Genomic DNA, 23,054 nt, shown 5'->3' with positions numbered 1-23,054 from the left:
GACGTGTACTCTATTCTTATACTGACATATTTTGAAATAGTTAAATTATAGGAACACAAAGCATACTTCTAAGTACCAACACTAGCACTTTCCCCTCAGAATACTATTGCGTAAAAGAGCTACTGCAAATTCGTTTTAACCCACCCTCACAGATATAAAATAAAAAAGATAAAAAAACTAAAGCACCACGAGGATTTAACTGAGTTCAAAACAAAGTTGGTTAAAAAAAAATTAACATAGAATCACCACTTGATCCAATAATTCCACTTCTGGGTACATACAACAAAGAATTGAAAGTAGAGACCCAAACAGGTATTTGTACACCAACGGTCATAGCAGCATTATCCATAATAGCCAAAAGGTGGAAACAACCCAAATGTCCATCAGCAGATGAACGGACAAACAAAATGTGTTATGTACATACAATGAAATATTATGTAGCCTTTAAAAGGCTACATAATAATAATAATTTAATAATACATTTTGACACATGCTACAACATGGATGAATTCTGAAGACATTTTTTAGAAATTAAATTTTATTGGAGGACTTCCCTGGTGGCGCAGTGGTTAAGAATCTGCCTGCCAATACAGGGGACACAGGTTCGAGCCCTGGTCCAGGAAGATCCCACATGCCACGGAGCAACTAAGCCCGTGTGCCACAACTACTAAGCCTGGGCTCTAGAGCTTGCGAGCCACAACTACTGAGCCTGCATGCCACAACTACTGAAGCCCGCATGCCTAGAGCCTGTGCTCCGCCACAAGAGAAGCCCACCGCAATGAGAAGCCCGTGCACCACAACGAAGAGTAGCCCCAGCTCGCCACAACTAGAGAAAGCCCGCGCACAGCAACTAAGACCCAACACAGCCATAAATAAACAAACAAATAAATAAATAAAATATATGAGGAAGTTGAGTCTTAAAAAAAAAGTTTTATTGGAGTATAGTTGTTTTACAATGTTGTTGAAGACATTATTAAGCGAAATAAGCCAGACACAAAAGGACAAATATTAAATGATTCTGCTTATCTCAAGGATCTAAAATAGTCAAATACCATGGAGATAGAAAGTAGAACAGTGGTTTCCAGGGGCTGGGGGGGACAAGGGAATGGGGAGTTATTATTTAATGGGTACAGAGTTTCAGTAAGGATGATGAAAAAGTTCTGAAGATGGATAGTTGTGATGACTGCACAGCAATCTAAATGTACTTAATGCCACTGAACTGTATACTTAAAGATGACTAAAATGATAAATTTTATGTTACGTTTATTTTACCTCAAAAAAAAAGGTTACTTAGCTTAAAAGTTAGCATAAGACATGAATGAAATCAGAAGTATTCAGGAGCCTAAATCATTTAAGTATTTGTATGGTCTTTAGGCTGACATGACCCAAACTTTTAAATAAAGTTAATAGGAAAATTCAGGAACTGGAAATTCAGGTTCAGAAGTTACCTGTGAAATCCAGTAAGCACTGGACCAGGTTTATAAACATTATTCTGATCATTATGCTTTCAAATATTAGGCACATAAAAGCTGATTAAAGGAAATAATATGTAATTGGATAGGTATAGGAATTTATTCTTCCTAGAGCAGTGAAAATGAAAACACAAAAAATAAAGATATATTTGGATAGAATTAAATCTATTTCTCACTAAATGCTTGGGGCAAGTGGAAAAACAAAATGACAGCAAAAATCATGGGCCTTGATCACCCCTGGAATAAACGCTTTAGATTGTGTTAAATCATAAACCTTCTAAATTTGTTGAATGTTCACTTTATCACTCAACTAATAACTAGGAACCATACAATGGAAAACATGAGGACTAAACATGTACTATGGTTTGAGTGCTTCTACATTAGGGACTTTTCCTCTACCATCAGAATTTTGTACTATGTTGTTTGGGGGTGTAAAAAAAGAAAAATACATGAGATGCAATAAAAAGACAAATAAGGCTGACCCTTGAACAACATGGGTTTGAATTGTATGGGTCCACTTATTTTTTTCAATAGTAAATACTACAGAACTACATTATCCACAGATCGGAGGAACCCCAGATATGAAGGGCCAACTATAAGTTACAGGGGGATTTTTGACTGCAGGGAGGGTCGGCACCCCTAACCTCCTCATTGTTCAAGGGTCAACTGTAACTCCATTTTAGAATGGGCAAAGGATTTGAATAGACATTTCTCTAAAGAAGATATACAAGTAGCCAATTAGCGCACAAAAAGATGCTCAGCATCATTGGTCATTAGGGAAATGCAAATCAAAACCACACTGAGATACCATTTCACACCCACGAGGATGGCTATAAAAAAAAATTTTTAAATGGAAAATAACTAGTGTTGGCAAGGATGTGGAGAAGTCAGAACACATTGCTGGTGGATATGTTAAACGGTGTAGCTGCTACTGAAAATGGTTTAGCAGTTCCTCAAAACATTAAACATAGACCATAAGACCTGGCATCCACCTCTAGATATGTACCTAAGGGAAACGAACACGTGTTCACACAAAAACTTGTACATTAAGTATTCATAGCAGTATTATTCATAATAGCCCCCCAAATGGAAACAACCCAAATGTTCATCAACTGATGAATGGATAAACAAAATGTGGTATCATCCATAGAATGGAATATTATTCAGCCATAAAAAGCAATGAAGACTGAGCTCTGACCACCACAGCAACAGTCAGCTCTACCCACCACCAGAGCCTCCCATCAAACCTCTTAGATAGCCTCAACCACCAGAGGGCAGACAGCAGAAGCAAGAAAAACTACAATCCTGCAGCCTGTGGAACAAAAACCACATTCACAGAAAGATAGACAAGATGAAAAGGTAGAGGGCTATATACCAGATGAAGGAACAAGATAAAATCCCAGAAAAACAACTAAATGAAGTGGAGATAGGCAACTTTCCAGAAAAAGAATTCAGAATAATGATAGTGAAGATGATCCAGGACCTCAGAATAAGAATGGAGGCAAAGGTCAAGAAGATGCAAGAAATGTTTAACAAAGACCTAGAAGAATTAAAGGACAAACAAACAGAGATGAACAATACAATAACTGAAATGAAAACTACATTAGAAGGAATCAATAGCAGAATAACTGAGGCAGAGGAACGGATAAGTGACCTGGAAGACAGAATGGTGGAATTCACTGCTGTGGAACAGAATAAAGAAAAAAGAATGAAAAGAAATGAAGACAGCCTAAGAGACCTCTGGGACAACATTAAACACAACAACAGTCGCATTATAGGGGTCCCAGAAGGAGAAGAGAGAGAGAAAGGACCAGAGAAAATATTTGAAGAGATTATAGTCGAAACCTTCCCTAACATGGGAAAGGAACTAGCCACCCAAGTCCAGGAAGCACAGAGAGTCCCATACAGGATAAACCCAAGGAGAAACACGCCGAGACACATAGTAATCAAATTGGCAAAAATTAAAGACAAAGAAAAATTATTGAAAGCAGCAAGGGAAAAACGACAAATAACATACAAGGGAACTCCCATAAGGTTAACAGCTGATTTCTCAGCAGAAACTCTACAAGCCAGAAGGGAGTGGCATGATATACTTAAAGTGATGAAAGGGAAGAACCTACAACCAAGATTACTCTACCCGGCAAGGATCTCATTTAGATTCGATGGAGAAATCAAAAGCTTTACAGACAAGCAAAAGCTAAGAGAATTCAGCACCACCAAACCAGCTCTACAACAAATGCTAAAGGAACTTCTCTAAGTGGGGAACACAAGAGAAGAAAAGGACCTACAAAAACAAACCCAAAACAATTAAGAAAATGGTCATAGGAACATACATACCAATAATTACCTTAAACGTGAATGGATTAAATGCTCCAACCAAAAGACACAGGCTTGCTGAATGGATACAGAAACAAGACCCATATATATGCTGTCTACAAGAGACCCACTTCAGACCTAGGGACACATACAGACTGAAAGTGAGGGGATGGAAAAAGATATTCCATGCAAATGGAAATCAAAAGAAAGCTGGAGTAGCTATACTCATATCAGATAAAATAGACTTTAAAATAAAGAATGTTACAAGAGACAAGGAAGGACACTACATAATGATCAAGGGATCAATCCAAGAAGAAGATATAACAATTATAAATATATATGCACCCAACATAGGAGCACCTCAATACATAAGGCAACTGCTAACAGCTATAAAAGAGGAAATCGACAGTAACACAATAATAGTTGGGGACTTTAACACCTCACTTACACCAATGGACAGATCATCCAAAATGAAAATAAATAAGGAAACAGAAGCTTTAAATGACACAATAGACCAGATAGATTTAATTGATATTTATAGGACACTCCATCCAAAAACAGCAGATTACGCTTTCTTCTCAAGTGTGCACGGAACATTCTCCAGGATAGATCACATCCTGGGTCACAAATCAAGCCTCAGTAAATTTAAGAAAATTGAAATCATATCAAGCATCTTTTCTGACCACAACGCTATGAGATTAGAAATGAATTACAGGGGAAAAAAACGTAAAAAACACAAACACATGGAGGCTAAACAATACGTTACTAAATAACCAAGAGATCACTGAAGAAATCAAAGAGGAAATCCAAAAATACCTAGAGACAAATGACAATGAAAACACGACGACCCAAAACCTATGAGATTCAGCAAAAGCAGTTCTAAGAGGGAAGTTTATAGCTATACAAGCCTACCTAAAGAAACAAGAAAAATCTCAAGTAAACAATCTAACCTTACACCTAAAGAAACTAGAGAAAGAAGAACAAACAAAACCCAAAGTTAGCAGAAGGAAAGAAATCATAAAGATCAGAGCGGAAATAAATGAAATAGAAACAAAGAAAACAATAGCAAAGATCAATAAAACTAAAAGCTGGTTCTTTGAGAAGATAAACAAAATTGATAAACCATTAGCCAGACTCATCAAGAAAAAGAGGGAGAGGACTCAAATCTATAAAATTAGAAATGAAAAAGGAGAAGTTACAACAGACACCACAGAAATACAAAGCATCCTAAGAGACTACTACAAGCAACTCTATGCCAATAAAATGGACAACCTGGAAGAAATGGAAAAATTCTTAGAAAGGTATAACCTTCCAAGACTGAACCAGGAAGAAACAGAAAATATGAACAGACCAATCACAAGTAATGAAATTGAAACTGTGATTGAAAATCTTCCAACAAACAAAAGTCCAGGACCAGGTGGCTTCACAGGTGAATTCTATCAAACATTTAGAGAAGAGCTAACACCCATCCTTCTCAAACTCTTCCAAAAAATTGCAGAGGAAGGAACACTCCCAAACTCATTCTATGAGGCCACCATCACGCTGATACCAAAACCAGACAAAGATACTACAAAAAAAGAAAATTACAGACCAATATCACTGATGAATATAGATGCAAAAATCCTCAACAAAATACTAGCAAACAGAATCCAACAACACATTAAAAGGATCATACACCGCGATCAAGTGGGATTTATCCCAGGGATGCAAGGATTCTTCAATATATTCAAATCAATCAATGTGATACACCATATTAACAAATTGAAGAATAAAAACCATATGATCATCTCAATAGATGCAGAAAAAGCTTTTGACAAAATTCAACACCCATTTATGATTAAAAACTCTCCAGAAAGTGGGCACAGAGGGAACCCACCTCAACATAATAAAGGCCATATACGACAAACCCACAGCAAACATCATTCTCAATGGTGAAAAACTGAAAGCATTTCCTCTAAGATCAGGAACGAGACAAGGATGTCCACTCTCACCACTATTATTCAACATAGTTTTGGAAGTCCTAGCCACGGCAATCAGAGAAGATAAAGAAATAAAAGGAATACAAATTGGAAAAGAAGTAGTAAAACGGTCACTGTTTGCAGATGACATGATACTATACATAGAGAATCCTAAAGATGCCACCAGAAAACTATAGAGCTAATCAATGAATTTGGTAAAGTTGCAGGATACAAAATTAATGCACAGAAATCTCTTGCATTCCTATACACTAATGATGGAAAATCTGAAAGAGAAATTATGGAAACACTCCCATTTACCATTGCAACAAAAAGAATAAAATACCTAGGAATAAACCTACCTAGGGAGACAAAAGACCTGTATGCAGAAAACTATAAGACATTGATGAAAGAAATTAAAGATGATACCAACAGATGGAGAGATATACCATGTTCTTGGATTGGAAGAATCAATATTGTGAAAATGACCATACTACCCAAAGCAATCTACAGATTCAATGCAATCCCTATCAAATTACCAATGGCATTTTTTACGTAACTAGAACATATCATCTTAAAATTTGTATGGAGATGCAAAAGACCCTGAATAGCCAAAGCAGTCTTGAGGGAAAAAAACGGAGCTGGAGGAATGAGACTCCCTGACTTCAGACTATACTACAAAGCTACAGTAATCAAGACAATATGGTACTGGCACAAAAACAGAAACATAGATCAATGGAACAAGATAGAAAGCCCAGAGATAAACCCATGCACCTATGGTCAACTAATCTATGACAAAGGAGGCAAAGATATACAATGGAGAAAAGACAGTCTCTTCAATAAGTGGTGCTGGGAAAACTGGACAGCTACATGTAAAAGAATGAAATTAGAATACTCCCTAACACCATACACAAAAATAAGCTCAAAATGGATTAGAGACCTAAATGTAAGACTGGACACTATAAAACTCTTAGAGGAAAACAAAGGAAGAACACTCTTTGACATAAATCACAGCAAGATCTTTTTTGATCCACCTCCTAGAGTAATGGAAATAATAACAAAAATAAACAAATGGGACCTAATGAAACTTCAAAGCTTTTGCACAGCAAAGGAAACCATAAATAAGACGAAAAGACAACCCTCAGAATGGGAGAAAATATTTGCAAATGGATCAACGGACAAAGGTTTAATCTCCAAAATATATAAACAGCTCATTCAGCTCAATATTAAAGAAACAAACAACCCAATCCAAAAATGGGCAGAAGACCTAAATAGACATTTCTCCAAAGAAGACATACAGGTGGCCATGAAGCACATGAAAAGATGCTCAACATCACTAATTATTGGAGAAATGCAAATCAAAACTACAATGAGGTATCACCTCACACCAGTTAGAATGGGCGTCATCAGAAAATCTACAAACAACAAATGCTGGAGAGGGTGTGGAGAAAAGGGAACTCTCTTGCACTGTTGGTGGGAATGTAAATTGATACAGCCACTATGGAGAACAATATGGAGGTTCCTTAAAAAACTAAAAATAGAATTACCATATGACCCAGCAATCCCACTACTGGGCATATACCCAGAGAAAACCATAATTCAAAAAGACACATGCACCCCAATGTTCATTGCAGCACTATTTACAATAGCCAGGTCATAGAAGCAACCTAAATGCCCATCAACAGACGAATGGATAAAGAAGTTGTGGTACATATATACAATGGAATATTACTCAGCCATAAAAAGGAACGAAATTGAGTCATTTGTTGAGACGTGGATGAATCTAGAGACTGTCATACAGAGTGAAGTAAGTCAGAAAGAGAAAAACAAATATCGTATATTAACGCGTGTATGTGGAACCTAGAAAAATGGTACAGATGAACCGGTTTGCAGGGCCAAAGTTGAGACACAGATGTAGAGAACAAACGTATGGACACCAAGGGGGGAAAACTGCGGTGGGGTGGGGATGGTGGTGTGCTGAATTGGGCGATTGGGATTGACATGTATACAGTGATGTGTATAAAATTGATGACAGATTAAAAAAAAAAAAAAAGAGGAATGAAGTACTGATATAGGTTACAACATGGATGAACCCTAAAAACATTATGCTAAGTGAAAGAAGCCAGACACAAAAGTCCACATATTGTATAATTCCACTTATATGAAATGTCCAGAATAGGAAAATCCAAAGACAGAATGTAGATTACTGATTGCCAGGGGCTGGAGTAAGGGGGAGATGGAGAGCGACTGCTAATTGGTATGGGGTTTCTTTCTGTGCTGATGAGATGTCTGTAATTTGTACTTAGAAAGTGGCAGTGGTTGTACATCCTTCTGAATACACTAAACACCACTAAAAACTGTATACTTTAAAATGGTGAATTTTACGGTATGTGAATTATCTCAATTAAAAATTTTTTTAATAAATGAGACAGTGAATAAAAAATATAATGCTAAATTAAATAAATAGTAAAATATGTAAAACTCCAACACATAAAACTCAGTATATAAAATGGGAGAAAGGGAATCTTATGATCTAGTAAGTCTGGAAAATGCCAGGTTAAATTTTTAAAAATCTTTAATAATACACATTATGAATTGCCAAGAAAAAGGTAAAATAAAACAGCATTTCTCAGATTTACCTAACCACATTACTAAATAAGCCCTAAGTAATTCTTCAAGGACCATGTTCCAAGGAACACATTTGGGAAATAATGATTAAGCTCTGGCAATATATCAGGACCCAATTCAAACTGTACTAATTCTGTTAGGGGGGGACCTTACCCTTGCTCTTAATATTTACAAAATTAAACAATGTTTTGAGAATGATCTTCATAGAATTAAAACTCAAACTTTCAAGATGACAGAAAAGATGAGACCTCACATTAATATTACTACCATCATTTGAACACTTAGCAAAGCTAGGTGCTTATTTTCCTTTAATCCACAAAGTAACCCCTTGAGGTACAGAAGGATTAAGTAATTTGCCTAATATCTCCTGGCCAGCAAGTATTCGAACTGAGATCCACATCCTTAGAATCTGACTCCAGTTAACGCTCTTAACTATGTTGCCACAACTTATATTTTTATACCCCAAGTGTAAGAACATATCCTTAGGCAAATAATAAGTTTACTTTGGACGAATTAACCTGTGATTTTTCAATTTAGCATAGATTCTCTCTTTTCTGTGAAACTGTACCATTCTGGTTCCCTTTTTTCTTTGACCATGACTTTACCCCAAATGTAGTTAATCTTCTCCTTTTGCTATACACAGCCTTTCCTCTCATCTGTTTACTCCATATTTTCAATTATCAGCCAACGAGAATGATTCAAATCTAGCATCTCAAGCTCTGACCAAAATCAAAGCCTACATTTCTAACTGTCTAGTGGATCTCTTGTCATACAGTAAGAGTGAATAAAAGCAACCTCATCTTCCCTCAGTGAATACGCTTTGCTTCCCTATTTTTCAATCTCCAGAAATGGAACCCTTGTTGAAAACTCAGTCTCAGGGACTCCTACTTCCTAACTAAACCTTCTTTACAATATCCCTTCAATGCAACCTTTAATATCCATTCCTACAGACTCCCCCTCTTCCAAGCAGGCCCTTACACTTTCACCTGGGATACTCTATTTCCTAATTCTAACTTCACTTTCTCCATTCCAACTCTCCTCCTATCCGTGCTATTTCCACATTACACACTGTTAAATTAATCTGCACCAAGGAACAAGTGGTTGATTAGCCATAATATACTTTATGATGCCCAATACCCAAAAGCATCCTTACACTTTCAGAATTTTAAATTTGGATTCTGTTACTGCTTAGGTCAAATAAACACAGAACAGGCTAAAATAAACCAAATCAGTCTAAATCAGTTTCCAAATCAGAAACTCAACTAAGGCCAATCCTATTATAACTATCTGTCCTGTGGGTCTACAAGTAAAGCAGGATCTATCCTATCCACTGGACAGTGCCCTCTGTTTCCTTGGAATATAACCCACATGTCAAATTTCATTTGGAACTATTCTGGGGGGACTGAATATTCTGGGGGGAAACAAAGTTATATCCACTTTAAAAAAAATAGTTTGAATCCATCATCCTAAGAGTCAAAGGCAAGAGAGTTCATTATAAAGTTACATAGCACTATAAATATAAAATATATGTATATACATATAAAACACAAATGTAAAGTTATATAACAACATACATATAAAACATATATGGACGTGTCTATATATATAGAGACACACACCCTCTGTGCTATGATGTGAACTCCACCCTCCCTAGGGACCTTGCCTCAACTATCTGATCTCCTCTGTCTGCACTCTCTTCCTCTACTGCTTTGTTCTTCTCATCATAAGTAGGTTCAAAGTCTCTCTTATCTTTAAACAAACAAACAAACAAACAAACAGTCCCATCCTGGTTCAATTCTGTCTCGTCTTCTCTCTACAGCCAACTTTTCTAGCACCTCCCTCCTCACTCCCCACTCCCTTCAAATGACACTTTCTGGCTTCTGCCCAAATCATTTCAGTGAAATTGCTCATGCCAAAGTCACTTATGACCTCTGACTACCAAACCCAATAGAATTTTTCTCTTCTTATCTCACTTGTCCTTTCTGGCTTCCCATATCACTGCCACTCAACTTCTTCTGAAAACTCTCCTCTCTTGGCTTTCTGCAATACTAGTCTCTCCTGGTTTCCCTCTTGACTCTCTGACCTCTCTTCCTCAGAATCCTTCATGGGCTCATTTTTCTCTGCTAGCTCCTAAAACTTTAAAATAGCCAAAGCTTCCAGGCTTCATCTTACTCTCTTCACTCTATTTTCCCTCCCTGGGTGATACTGAGAGTCTGCAAAGCTTTGTGTCCAACCCAGACTTTTCTCTCACAGTCCTGATCCAACTGGCTATTAAACCCTGGGGCTGTCCCACCGGAACCTCGGATTTGATATATCACAAATGGAATTTATAATCTTTCCCTTAAAGTTCCTCTTCCTCTTTATGTCCCCATCAGCTGTCCCATTACCCAGAACTGAAATGAAGGATCCCCGTAAGTCTCCTTCCTGCCTCGTTTATATCCTCCGTCCATACCGTCACTAAATCTCAGCTATAGTTCCCATCAAGATTCTCTCTCTCTACTATTTCTTCAGTCCAAACTTCCCTCTCCATTCCCACTATCACTGCCTTAATTCAGGCTCTCATCACCTGTCACCAAGATGACAACAAAGCTTCCTAACTAGTTTTCTCCTTACCAGTCACTCTTTACATGGTGGCTAAATCTGAAGGTTTTACCCTTCAAGGGCTCCCCCACAGCTGCCGAAATCACACGTGAACTCCTTAGCACACAAATCCCTTTCTGATCGGCCCCTCTGGTCTCTCCAGCATCATCTCCCATTCCCCCCACCCTCTCTCCAGCCAAACTGAGTTGTTATTCTGGAAGCTTCCAACGTGTTCTAGTTGTTTCACACCCCTGTGCCTGAGAACACTTAGAAAGTGACACACACAAACCCATAAAACAATACTGTTTATAGTGGTACGTATTAGAACCTTTAGAACAGGAACAGGAAGGATACCTCATGATTTTATTATAGTGGTTCCCTGTTGGGGTGGGGGAAGGGGAAATAGGCCTGGGGATAAAATAAAGGGCCCTAAACTTGGTTTATAATGTCTTCTCCCTTCCTTCTGATCTTTATAAGAAAAGGTCTGCAATAACTGTCCCAAAATGTTAGCATCATTTAATGTAGACTCATGGGTACTGACATTATTATCAAAACCTTTCTGCATTTAACATTTTTCAAAAAGAATAGAACATAACACACACTCAAATGCCTTTAAAAGAAGGGAAACCTCTAGCTTTTAAACTTTTGTCCTGCTGTGATCATGTGACAGTTTTAAAGAGAGGCAAATTAAAATTTCATGATTTGACAGAAATGCACTGAACTGAGCCAAATATGGAATTGCCAGCCTGCATGTATATCCATAATATAAAATCCATGCAACTGGCATGAGAAAGAAAAATAAAGTATAATTTGGACCTTTACAGACTACACTTTAATATCAAGAAATTTGAAATATAAAATTCTAGAAAGTGAAACATTCAAGGCAAATGACTAATTCAGGTAGCTAAAGACTCAGAGTTTACTGTGTTTAATTTTGTTATTCTTCCATGACACTCATGCCAAAAGAACGCTGGAAGACAAATTAAGAGACATAATATTTATTGTGTTGCTATGGTTTCCAAATTAACAAATAAAAATCATTACTCAATTCCCTAGCAACTTCCCTTTAGTAGAAAATCTTAGGTACCATTTTTCTTAATTAGATTTTTTTTTTTACGATTTTTTTTTTTTAAAGAGGTGCATTTCTTTTTTTTTAAATTAATTAATTTATTTTTTAATTTATTTTTTTTTTGGCTGTGTTGGGTCTTCGTTGCCGCACGTGGGCTTTCTCTAGTTGTGGCGAGCAGGGGCTACTCTTTGTCGTGGTGCACGGGCTTCTCACTGCGGTGGCTTCTCTTGTTGCGGAGCACAGGCTCTAGGTGCACGGGCTTCAGCAGTTGTGGCACACAGGCTCAGTAGTTGTGGCTTGCGGGCTCTAGAGCGCAGGCTCAGTAGTTGTGGCACATGGGCTTAGTTGCTCCGCGGCATGTGGAATCCTCCCGGACCAGGGATCAAACCTGTGTCCCCTGCATTGGCAGGTGGATTCTTAACCACTGCACCACCAGGGAAGTCCCTTTAATTAGATCTTACAATATAATTGTGTTTAACCATTTTTTTTTAAAGCTTTTGGTAGTTGAAAACCAACTATATAAATTTTTCTGAGCATAAACACCAATATGCATTAGATAAAATGTAGGGATTTTAACCCATTTTCTTCTGATGTCAAACAACTATATCTTCCTTTTATTTAGAAAACTGCTGACAGCAATATATTCTTTTGAAATGAGAGAAGGAATTTAAGATTACAGACTTTATTACTGAGGTTTGAATACAACCTAGTAAATAGATAGCACAGGAAGACTGAAACCCTGGCTCAGCAATGACACATCTAACCGAAGGGGAAATGTGACCCACAGTTGTGGCAGAGATACTCTGTGTGTGTGCTGGGGGTAGCGGTGGGGCTGCTAGTAGTGTCCTTACATTTAGGGTAAGGGTACTGCGCTTTCTGAATTTTTTCTCCAAATACCTGTAAGTCACAGGAATGGTGAAGATTGTGACAGTGAACCTTATACCAAACATTTTTCAGTCACGCTGACACAAAACTAAGTCATAGGGCTCAATAATCCTCCCTTAATTCTGGTTAGAGGGATAAATCAAGGAACAGTGAGATACCGAGAGTAACGCTGGCCATCACAGAGCCCTGGATTTGGGGGGCGGGGGGGGGGGGGGGGGAGTGCCCAACCACATCGCCTACCCTCCTTTGCCTTAGTTCCAGTGGGTAAATGGGGGAAAAAACAGAGAGGTCTGCACTTGACAGGAATTGGCTGCATTCATGTACTAATGCCACTGGAAAGATTCCTAAATGACTAAAAACGACAACTTAGGTCTGCTCTTTCAAAGAATTTGTCTACTAAAAACAGTAAGTACGAAGGGGAGAATTTTTAAAGAAAACTTTTAACTGGATAGAAATGGAAAGAAAAACATTCATTTTTCATAACCCTGAAAAATTAACTCATATTTCATAATCTTTTATAAATTTTTGTGTACCACCATTGAGTGTATTAAAGGCATTTGAAAGGTATTTTAAATAAGAGTAATTCTGCCTCCTGTGGAGTTAATTTTTCAGACAAATCCAATTTGCAAAGAACAACCTGAACCAAACACAAAAGGGTGATCAAAAAAGTGCCAAAATTAAGAAAGACTTAAGACATGACCTTGAAATCCCCGAGTTCTTTAGGGCTCAGCCTGAGGAGTGATTATCCTCAACTCTACACTTTCTCCCTAGACAACCTCATCCACAACTCATGATTTCAATTACTTTCTACATGTGCACAAGTCTCAAATATGTATGTATAGCCCAGACTTCTCCTTTGACCTCTTGATCCAAATCCCCAAACTGCTTCTTCAAAATCTCCACTTAGATGCCTCAGAGGCACGTTAAATACCACACGTCCTAACATAAATTCATGGTCTTCCCTCTCCAAACCTCCTCCTCGCACTAACGTTGCCTACCATCCCCCAGGATGCACAACCCCAAACCTCCCCTCTCTGCTACCCAACCACTGCCACTCACTGAGCATCTCCTCCTACCTCTGCATTCCAACCACCTCTCCCCATCCCTACTGTCATCACTCTAGGCCAGGCCACCAATGCCTCTGCAAGTCTCATGACTCATCTCTCCGCATCCACTAACGTCTCTTTGTGATATCATCTCCAACCCGCAGGAAAGTCATCCTCTGAAGGCACATATCTGATCACATCATACCCCTACACAAAACCCTTCAATGTTTTTTCCTTTGCTCTTAGGACACAGACCAAAATCTTATATCAGGGTTCTCACCCTCAGCCCTACTGACATTTGCTGTGGGGACTGTCCTGTGCACTGCAGCATTTTTAGCAACATCCCTGGCCTCTCCCCACACATGCCACTAGCACACCCCTCCCCCTGTTGTGACAGGCAAAAATATCTTCATACACTGCCAACTGCCCCCAGTTGGACAAAATCACTCTCAGTTGAGAACCACCGGCCTGTGTGACCCGGCTCCTGCCTACCTCTCTGGCTACTCTCCTCCTTGCTGTACGTGTCAGAGTTAACAGTGATATCACGGGAGGCACAATATTAAGAGCGTAGGAGCCGAAGTGCACATTTCAGACCGACCCTTCTCTAGCTATGTGGCCTTGCGCAAGTTATCTCACTTCTCCATGCCTTGGATTCATCACGGATAAAATGAGAGTAGTAGACCACCCCACAGAGTTATCAAGAGGATTAAATCTGTTTAAAGAACTTAGAATAGTGCCTGGTACATAATAAGAGCTCAGCAAGTGTTAGCTGTTGGTGGTGTTACTCCTTGAATTCTCCACACTCTTTCAGCCTCAAAGCTTGTCACACATTCTTCCCTCTGACTGTAAAGCTCCTCCCTGCATCTGACAACTGCTTCCCCTAAATCACTGCATTCCTCCTTCAAAACTCAATTGAAAGGGCGCTTCCTCAAGGAAGCCTTCCCAAAGTCCCCAAAATGTCAAGTCCCCCGTCACACACTCTTTAATGAAATCATTTACTGTTCACTCAAAGCACTTAGCACAGTTGTAAATAAATATATTATTACATTTGCTCAATTCTAAGAATGCCACTGGTTGTGATATACACTGACAATCACCGCCTTCAAGACAGAAATTACAATATTAAATGTAGATATTAAATTTGAAGGAAAAAAAGAAGCTGAAAATCAAAGAACAGGTCCATTATGTAATGATTTTTTAGGGTCAATTTTCCCCTCTAGAACCTAAGCTCCATAAAGGGAAATGACCATGTTAGACCTGTCCATTCCCTGTCCTCCTTACCTAACACAGCACCTACAGAGAGTAAATGCTCAATAAACATTTACTAAATGAATGACATTCAAAATCCACGTTTAAAAAAGAAACCCACTTTATTCTTATTCTTTTTTTTAATCTTTTTTTAAAATTTTTTTTATTTTTTTGGCTGCGTTGGGTCTTAGTTGCGGCGCGCGGTATCTTCATAGAGGTATGCGGGATCTTTTCCCTGTGGTGTGCGGGCTTCTCTCTAGTTGTGGCGTTCGGGTTTCCTCTCTCTAGTTGTGGCACACGGGCTCCAGGGTGCGTGGGCTCTGTAGTTTGTGGCATGCAGGCTCTCTAGTTGAGGCGTGTGGGCTTAGTTACCCCGCGGCATGTGGGATCTTAGTTCCTCCACCAGGGATCGAACCCACATCCCCTGCATTGGAAGGCGGATTCTTTACCACTGGACCACCAGGGAAGCCCCCAAAACTACTTTATTCTTAAATGAAAGATGGTATTACCCATAATTATTATTGATTATGATTGATTATCATATTGATTATTGATTATTTGCATTTTAAAAAACTGCTATCCTTGCCAAAAGTTTTTTATCCTTAGTTCGACATGGCCTAAAAATGAATAAATTATTCAAATAAAATAGCTAAATAACTATGAGAAAATCATTAGCTCTATCAAGCTATTATGATTATTATTCCATAAAGCAATAACACTGGACAGTATCTTTTAAACTAAGCACAGTTCTTCCCTTTGTATCCTTCTCAGGCTGCTAATCTATAATCAAAACCACAAACTTCTGGTTCTCACTACTCATCATTCCAGATGCCTGGAAACTACCTCTTTAAGCAGCAAAATAATAAAATCCAACCAAGGGTCCATCAATAGATAAATGGATAAACAAAATGTAATATATACATACAATGGTACATCATTCAGCTATAAAAGAAGGAATTAAGTTATTTACAAGGAAAAAAAAAAAGAGGAATGAAGTTCTGACACATGCTACAACACGGATGAATCTTGAAGACATTATGCTAAGTGAAAAAAGCCAGACACAAAAAGGACAAATATTGTATAATTCCAGTTCTATGAAATATCTAGAATTAGACAAATTCACAGGGACATAAAGTAGATTAGAGGTTACCAGGGGCTAAAAGAGGGGGCAATGGAGTTACTACTTAATGGTTACAGAATTTCTGTCTGGGGTGATGAAAGATTTTTGAAATAGACAGTGGTGCTGGTTATACAACATTGTTAATGTAATTAATGCCAATGAATTGTAGACTTAAAAATGGTTAAAATGGCAAATTTTCTTATATATATTTTAACCACAAATTAAAAGTAAATCATGTAAAAACCATTGAATGGTATGCTTCAAATGAGTGAACTATATGTTATGTGAATTATATCTCAATAAAGTTATTTAAAAAAATGAAATCCAAGTTCTAGCAGCTACAAATGTTAAACAGCCATAGTTTCTTTTCTTCCTTATTATTACAAGTAGGTTTGCACACCAAATATGTATACACGTAAATTCTGCTCAATGTAAAAGTCTCCAAACATTCCACTTACTAGACTCTAACTCCTATAAAAGATGATCGGTTTCTATGCCTGTCATTGATTCTTTAGATTCAAGAGAGTTGTGCATTATGAGTATGAATTTTCTTTGGGTCCTGAATCTCAAAAGAGACCACAGAATTTTAGAACTGGAAGGGCTTTCAGATCATCAGGTTCAAAAATAAGCAACGTTCTGATGACTTCCATTTGAAGAGATGTGCAGAAAACATGTTTTCTTCATAATTTCAGCTCTACAACAAGGAAAGGAGGAATATTCCAGGCTTCAGTGAGGCCATAGTAAGACTGCTTGCAAACCCTCCAAGAGGCTTCTACTTCTCACAGGAACACTCTTCCTAACACTCACCGAACTGACCGTGGTAAGGCGGCATAACTGGCTTTCATCCATCCCTATCTTTCTCCTTTTGCGAGGCTAGCTGCCTAAGGGTCTCCATTTGATACCCTCTGTGCTTTCGGGTAATTTTCACTGAAAGGCAACTCTCCAACTGCATTTCCCCCAAACCTGTGGGACAATCAAAGTCAAACAAGCAAGAAAGGTAAGCATCCAGATTGGCCTTCTGATACCCTAGAGAACCTGCTGCTGACCTCCTCCAACACCTGCTCTTATGAGGTCTTCAGAGAGCTGTGACACACATGCTCACCCAGCAAAGCAGCAACATGCCTATTACAGACATGGCGGGACTTCTAGATCCATCCACATTCCTGCCTTCATGGAGCAATCTTCAAACATTTCAACATCTTTTAAAAATGCAAACAGGTTTTACAAGATAAGAAGAATTCTGGAGATGGATGGTGATGATGGTTGCACAACAATGTGACTGTACTTAAGTCCACAGAACTGTACACTTAAAAATGGCTAAAGTGGTAAATTTTATGAGTATTTTACAACAATTTTTAAAGTGCACTCGGTTTCACATTTTAGCATGCAAATTATCCAGTTTGCAGAACATATTCATGCTTTTTGTTTCTTTTGCTCCTCATTCCCTCTAGTTGCCTGATTTGGGGCCAACTGAGAAGCATGGATACTTGAGCAGATAGTAAGCAGGAGGAAAAAGAGGCTATTTTTCTTTATTTATGGTATACCCTGCCTACCTCAAAAAACAATTTGAAGTGAGGAAAAGACAAATTAAACTCCTAAGATTTAACTTAAAAAAAAAAAAGAAAGATTAAGCTATTTGTCCTTTTTAATTGTTATGGGGGTTCTGTTAGTTTTTATTCCTAACTTAAGGTAATTGTGTGTGTGTGTGTGTGTGTGTGTGTGTGTGTGAAAGGGATGATCCTATCAGAGAAAATAACGATTAGGGACTATCTGTGAATGCCAACCATCTAATGTATGAATGCACAATTAAGAACTGGCTATGAAAACTTGAAAGAGAAAAAAATCACAAGGAATATATGAAAGAATTATTAAGATTGCTAAACCTATTTCCTCTAAAGTTTTACTGCACCACACATTAGGCACTCATCCTGCAAATAAAGTCTTTTTTTTTTTTTAACATCATTATTGGAGTATAATTGCTTTACAATGGTGTGTTACTTTCTGATTTATAACAAAGTGAATCAGCTATACGTATACATATATCCCCATATCCCCTCCCTCTTGCATCTCCCTCCCACCCTTCCTATCCCACCCCTCTAGGTGGTCACAAAGCACCGAGCTGATCTCCCTGTGCTATGCGGCTGCTTCCCACTAGCTATCTATCAAATAAAGTCTTGAATCTTAAAAGTAAAAACTAGCCCTTTCATGCTTCAGGTTAAGCTAAGCCTTCTGATGAGGTTATTAAAGTTGGAATATTCATATTCAGAGTTCTGAAGATAGAAATAAAAACTAGAAATACTGGCCTCTTAAAACCTTTTCTAATAATAAAAATAATTATTGTAACTTTAAATATTATAATAAATGGATTAAACTTAGTTATTTCATAGCAAAATAATAATGTACAGGGAGGAAAATAACCTGTAAGTAAAAAAAAACTGACCATCCAGGATGGGATCTTCTGGGTACTTTGGTTCATGGTTCCCATGATTGGCCATCAAAATCCCCTAGAAAGGAGTATGTGTGTATGTGTGTATGTGTGTATGGGGGTGGGTGTGTGTGTGTGTGTGTGTGTGTATTTAAATACAGATTTATAAGCTCAACCTCATAGATTCAGATTTAGCAAGTATGGGGTAACACCTGGGAATCTGTACATTGAAAAAGCAACCTGGGAGATTCAGATGATCAACCACGTTTTAGAACACCTATCTTAATAAATATATTTCTTATAAAAGAAGAATATTTTACTTCTATTCTTACTTTCTATTTCAACTTATTAATAAGCAACAAAATAGCCTACTGGAAGCCTAACACTATGGTAAAGTTTACGTGCACTATTTACTTTAATTGTCACAGCAGCCCTATAATACAGGAGGCCCATATTATTCCCATTTTACAGATGAGGAAACTGAAGTCCAGAGTAGATACTTAACAAGATTACTCAACCAGCGACTAGTACAGCCAGAATTCAAAGCCACACTTATAACTCTCCAAAGTCCAGCTCTTCTGGAAGTAGCATGATACAGAAAAATAAACAATGGCTTTAAAAGCTGAATTTGAGTCCCAGTTCTGATACCTTCCAGACATTAATCTCTCGGCTTCGTCTGCTTCCTCATCTGTAAATAAGGCTAATAACAATGCTTATCCTACCTAACGCATAAGGTTATTGTGAGAATCAAGATGTGAAAGTGCTTTTAAAATCATGAAAAGCTACAGAAAAACAAAATATTAATGGAGGAGATGGAGAAGACTGACAACAGCGCAGCACAGTGAGCCTATGTGTTTGAATTCAAGCTCGGCTATTTCTTAGCTGTGTGACCTTAGGGAAGTTACTTATCTTTTATATGCAATGATTTCTTCATCTGTAAAATGGAGAATATAATAGAACCAATTTCAGAATTTTGTGGAGAGTAAATAAACTAATTCATTTAAAATGCTTAAAATAGTATTTGTCACATAGTAAGCACTCAAGTGTTGGATGCTAGAATGCTACCCAATTTTGTAAATGAAGCATTACATCCAAAAAAAGAGTTCAAGTACCCAGTGACAGTACAAAAAGAGCCTAAAACATACTGGCATTTTCTCCCCTTATAGAAATCTGGGTATGTAAATCCCTCCAATTTTGGAAGCAAACATTTTGAGTAGTTTCAATTTTCAACTGAAACTACGTGGCTTCCAAAATACTTCATTCGGGTAAATACTTAAGACCATTGTAAAGTGTCATCCACTACTTCATTTTAAAATATCTTTTACCTTTTTATCTAAAATTATCTCACTGATTTTTTAAAAGTAATTTTGTTAAAGTATTATCACAGTTTTGTCATCAGTTTTTAGATAACTTTCCTCTGCTTCAAATATCCTCCTACAAAATTTGACTTCTAATTCAAAAGCTGAGTAGCTTATAATAGGAAAAACGTAACAGTGAGCTGGATCCAAAAAAAGACTGTGTAATATGTCAAAAGGAAACAGCACTAGTCCTAAATGAGTTATTTACTAAGAATAACAAAGAGGAAGTGATGAGGGAATAATTCTCACCCAAAGAATACAATTTTAAAATGCTCTAAGCAATTCTTGTACCAGGTTAGTATATGGTCAGGTCTGCAGCTACAGATAAGAGTCTGAAACAAAGCTGGCTCCTCACTAAGAAATCACAGCTGGGAGTTATCTTAAATTTTCAATATGCAACAGGAAATGCTGCCAGAGATTCGATAGGTGACACCCCTTTCCTTTTTTCTGAGTTGTCAACAAACCAAAACAAAAAATGCTCCAGAAGCTCTATTATTAGCTAAAAGTTAGACATAAAAATTCCACTGCAATTATTCAAAAAACAGCTAAGACACTGAATCTGAGCAGACACCAAATAAGGATTATTTCTGTTAACATTTATACAGTGCTTCCTGGAATGTATTAACTGTAGAGCCCAATGAGCATTTTTGTAATATAGTTATCATATCTTCAACATTCTAATTACCTTAAGTTTCAATAATGAAGATTAATTATAAATTTCAAAACATCACGACAAATACCTGGAAGTCAACTAATCCACAAAAATAAAATGAAAAATTAATTTTAAATGAGTTGAATAAATATCCAAGTAAAGAGACAGTAACTGTATTTTACTCTAATACAGTATTTTAGAGGGCATATTTAACATCTTATTTATAGTAAACATTCTGAAACTAGCTCAATGAATGAATGTCTGTATATATCTCCAACCCCCACCTGGAATTTTTATAACATTCTCATCTGTACAACTCAGTGTTGAGAGGGGTCTTCCAGACATACCTCTCTGGCAATGCTACTCAAAGCTTCATCTTCTGCAGAAAATCGGTCTTTCACAGGTGTTCTTTTCCTTCCAGAACCAGGAGTCCCCATCTTGTCTTCTTAATAGTCTTTTAACTGTGAAAAGTGACTTCACTGTTTTCAGCCTTGAAATAAAAAGAAACAATAATTTAGGATGCTTCTCTTTATGCACTTTTAATGCTCATCTACACTTTTAACAAAGAGAAATAATATTTATATGTTTATGTATAAATTAAAGAAATTAGTCACCAAACACTTTGTCCTCCACTATCAATTTATTTCAATAAATTTTAGAATATTTAAATTTATACTAACTACTAAACCTCCTAACTCTTTTTACCATGCTAAACACAGAATGCATTATCATATTAGCCTCAGAAAACTGCAAAGAGCAGTAATTCTACTTAACAGGTTAAAGTTACTACAGCTATTTCTAAAATCTATTTCCATTCCAAAGTCAAAAACATTTCAGAAAAGTCATTCAGCCTAAAACTTTGAGAGCACATATTCAAGAAATTTTAATATAGAGCCTTAAAGCTACAAGGGTAAGTTGGCTTTTAGTGTAATTCAAGAAACAATTCCACTTAAACCATTACCACATCAAAAAAAAAACACAAAAAACAAAAAACAAATGAAGATTTATTATTCTGCAATTAGCAATAACCAGCACCCTCTAGGCAACAAATTCTGAGTGCCTGCTATTGCCAGGTAGGTACTATGGGAGGTGCCAAAGATACTTTGATGAACAAAACAGCGATGACACAGGCCAACAACTAAGAATATATCTATGGGTCTATTTTTATTGTTATTATTATAAGATAGATGTATTTTTACAAAAGAGAGAAGAAAAATTCATCTGCCAGGATTAAATAACAAGGATGATAAAGACCATCTAAGCTTTCTAACACATGGTATACGAAATTAAAAATACTCCTGAGAATGCATCCCAATTTATATGACCTCCTTCTCTCCTATACACATTCCTGAGAAGTACTGCTCATTTAGTGAAATACCCATTAGCTTAATCTTTTTCCCTAGCTTTATCAAAATAGACTGGCGAAATTTCATTACACAGTGAGTCACAAAGAAAATCTCAAGTAAGTTTATCCTAATAGTATGAACTATATGAAAAGTACAAGTGACTTTAATGTATTGGAATTTACTTGATTCAAGCAAAATAAAACAGAACCACTTCATCATTCCATTCTTCCAAAAAAGTTCTCTCCAATGAAAATTCAGGCCATTCCCATCTTAGCTGACACCATTTTTATTCCCACATAGCTGACTTGTATATTTGTCAATCAGAATGAAGACTGAAGACAGTTTATTATTCTGCCATAGAAAATATACCTGATACAAGAAAAGGATTCATTTAAATGGAAATGGAAGAAAAAAACAATGTATATGTGAAAGCAGCAGCGGATAACTTCTAGCCACCAATCAAGACAATTTCTGGAAAGCACAGAGGAGTTTTTTCAGAAGTCTCCCATCATCCTCATCTTCAGCATCATTTTAAAAATCATTCACTTATTTAATAGTAATGCTCTACAAATATTAGTCACCCACTGAGAAAAAAGCAGCATGCAACACAAAGTTCCTTTTCAGACTGGAGTGACAATTTAGCTGATGCACTGTGGTATCATCCAATATTTGTCCTTCAGCCAACTTTCCAAGGACTCACTAAAAGACATTTCACAGAAGCAGGCATTTCACAAAAACAGGCATTTTCTGATTCCAGACACACAAAAATAATTACAGAAGAAAGATTTGGCTGGAAGTGTAGCAAAAGCTTAACAGTAGTTTTGTTACGAGGACGAGATTATGGACGCATTTTTTTCTTCTTGATTCTTTAAAATTTCAATAGCATTTTAAAGAAAAAGGGAAAAAGGGATGCATTTAAAAATAAAAACATTCATATCAAAGAATAAACTGGCC

At 37.1% G+C, this 23,054-nt stretch overlaps 1 protein-coding gene across 5 annotated transcripts in view; it reads right to left on the bottom strand.

Moving 5' to 3' along the window:
* LRRFIP2 (LRR binding FLII interacting protein 2) overlaps positions 1-23,054 on the bottom strand; it is a 123,027-nt gene that overhangs the window by 80,517 nt on the left and 19,456 nt on the right. For all 5 annotated transcript variants that reach the window (XM_061196477.1, XM_061196479.1, XM_061196481.1 and 2 more), the window contains exon 2: positions 21,102-21,244. In XM_061196477.1, the coding sequence (XP_061052460.1) occupies positions 21,102-21,191 (90 nt within the window). In that variant the 5' untranslated portion in view covers positions 21,192-21,244. The remainder of the gene's footprint in view (positions 1-21,101; positions 21,245-23,054) is intronic.

Source organism: Eubalaena glacialis, chromosome 7 (assembly GCF_028564815.1).
Source record: "Eubalaena glacialis isolate mEubGla1 chromosome 7, mEubGla1.1.hap2.+ XY, whole genome shotgun sequence".
NCBI classification, from domain to species: Eukaryota; Metazoa; Chordata; class Mammalia; order Artiodactyla; family Balaenidae; genus Eubalaena; species Eubalaena glacialis.
Note: the sequence above shows the minus strand (reverse complement) of the source record. Positions and strands in the feature narration are given on the sequence as shown.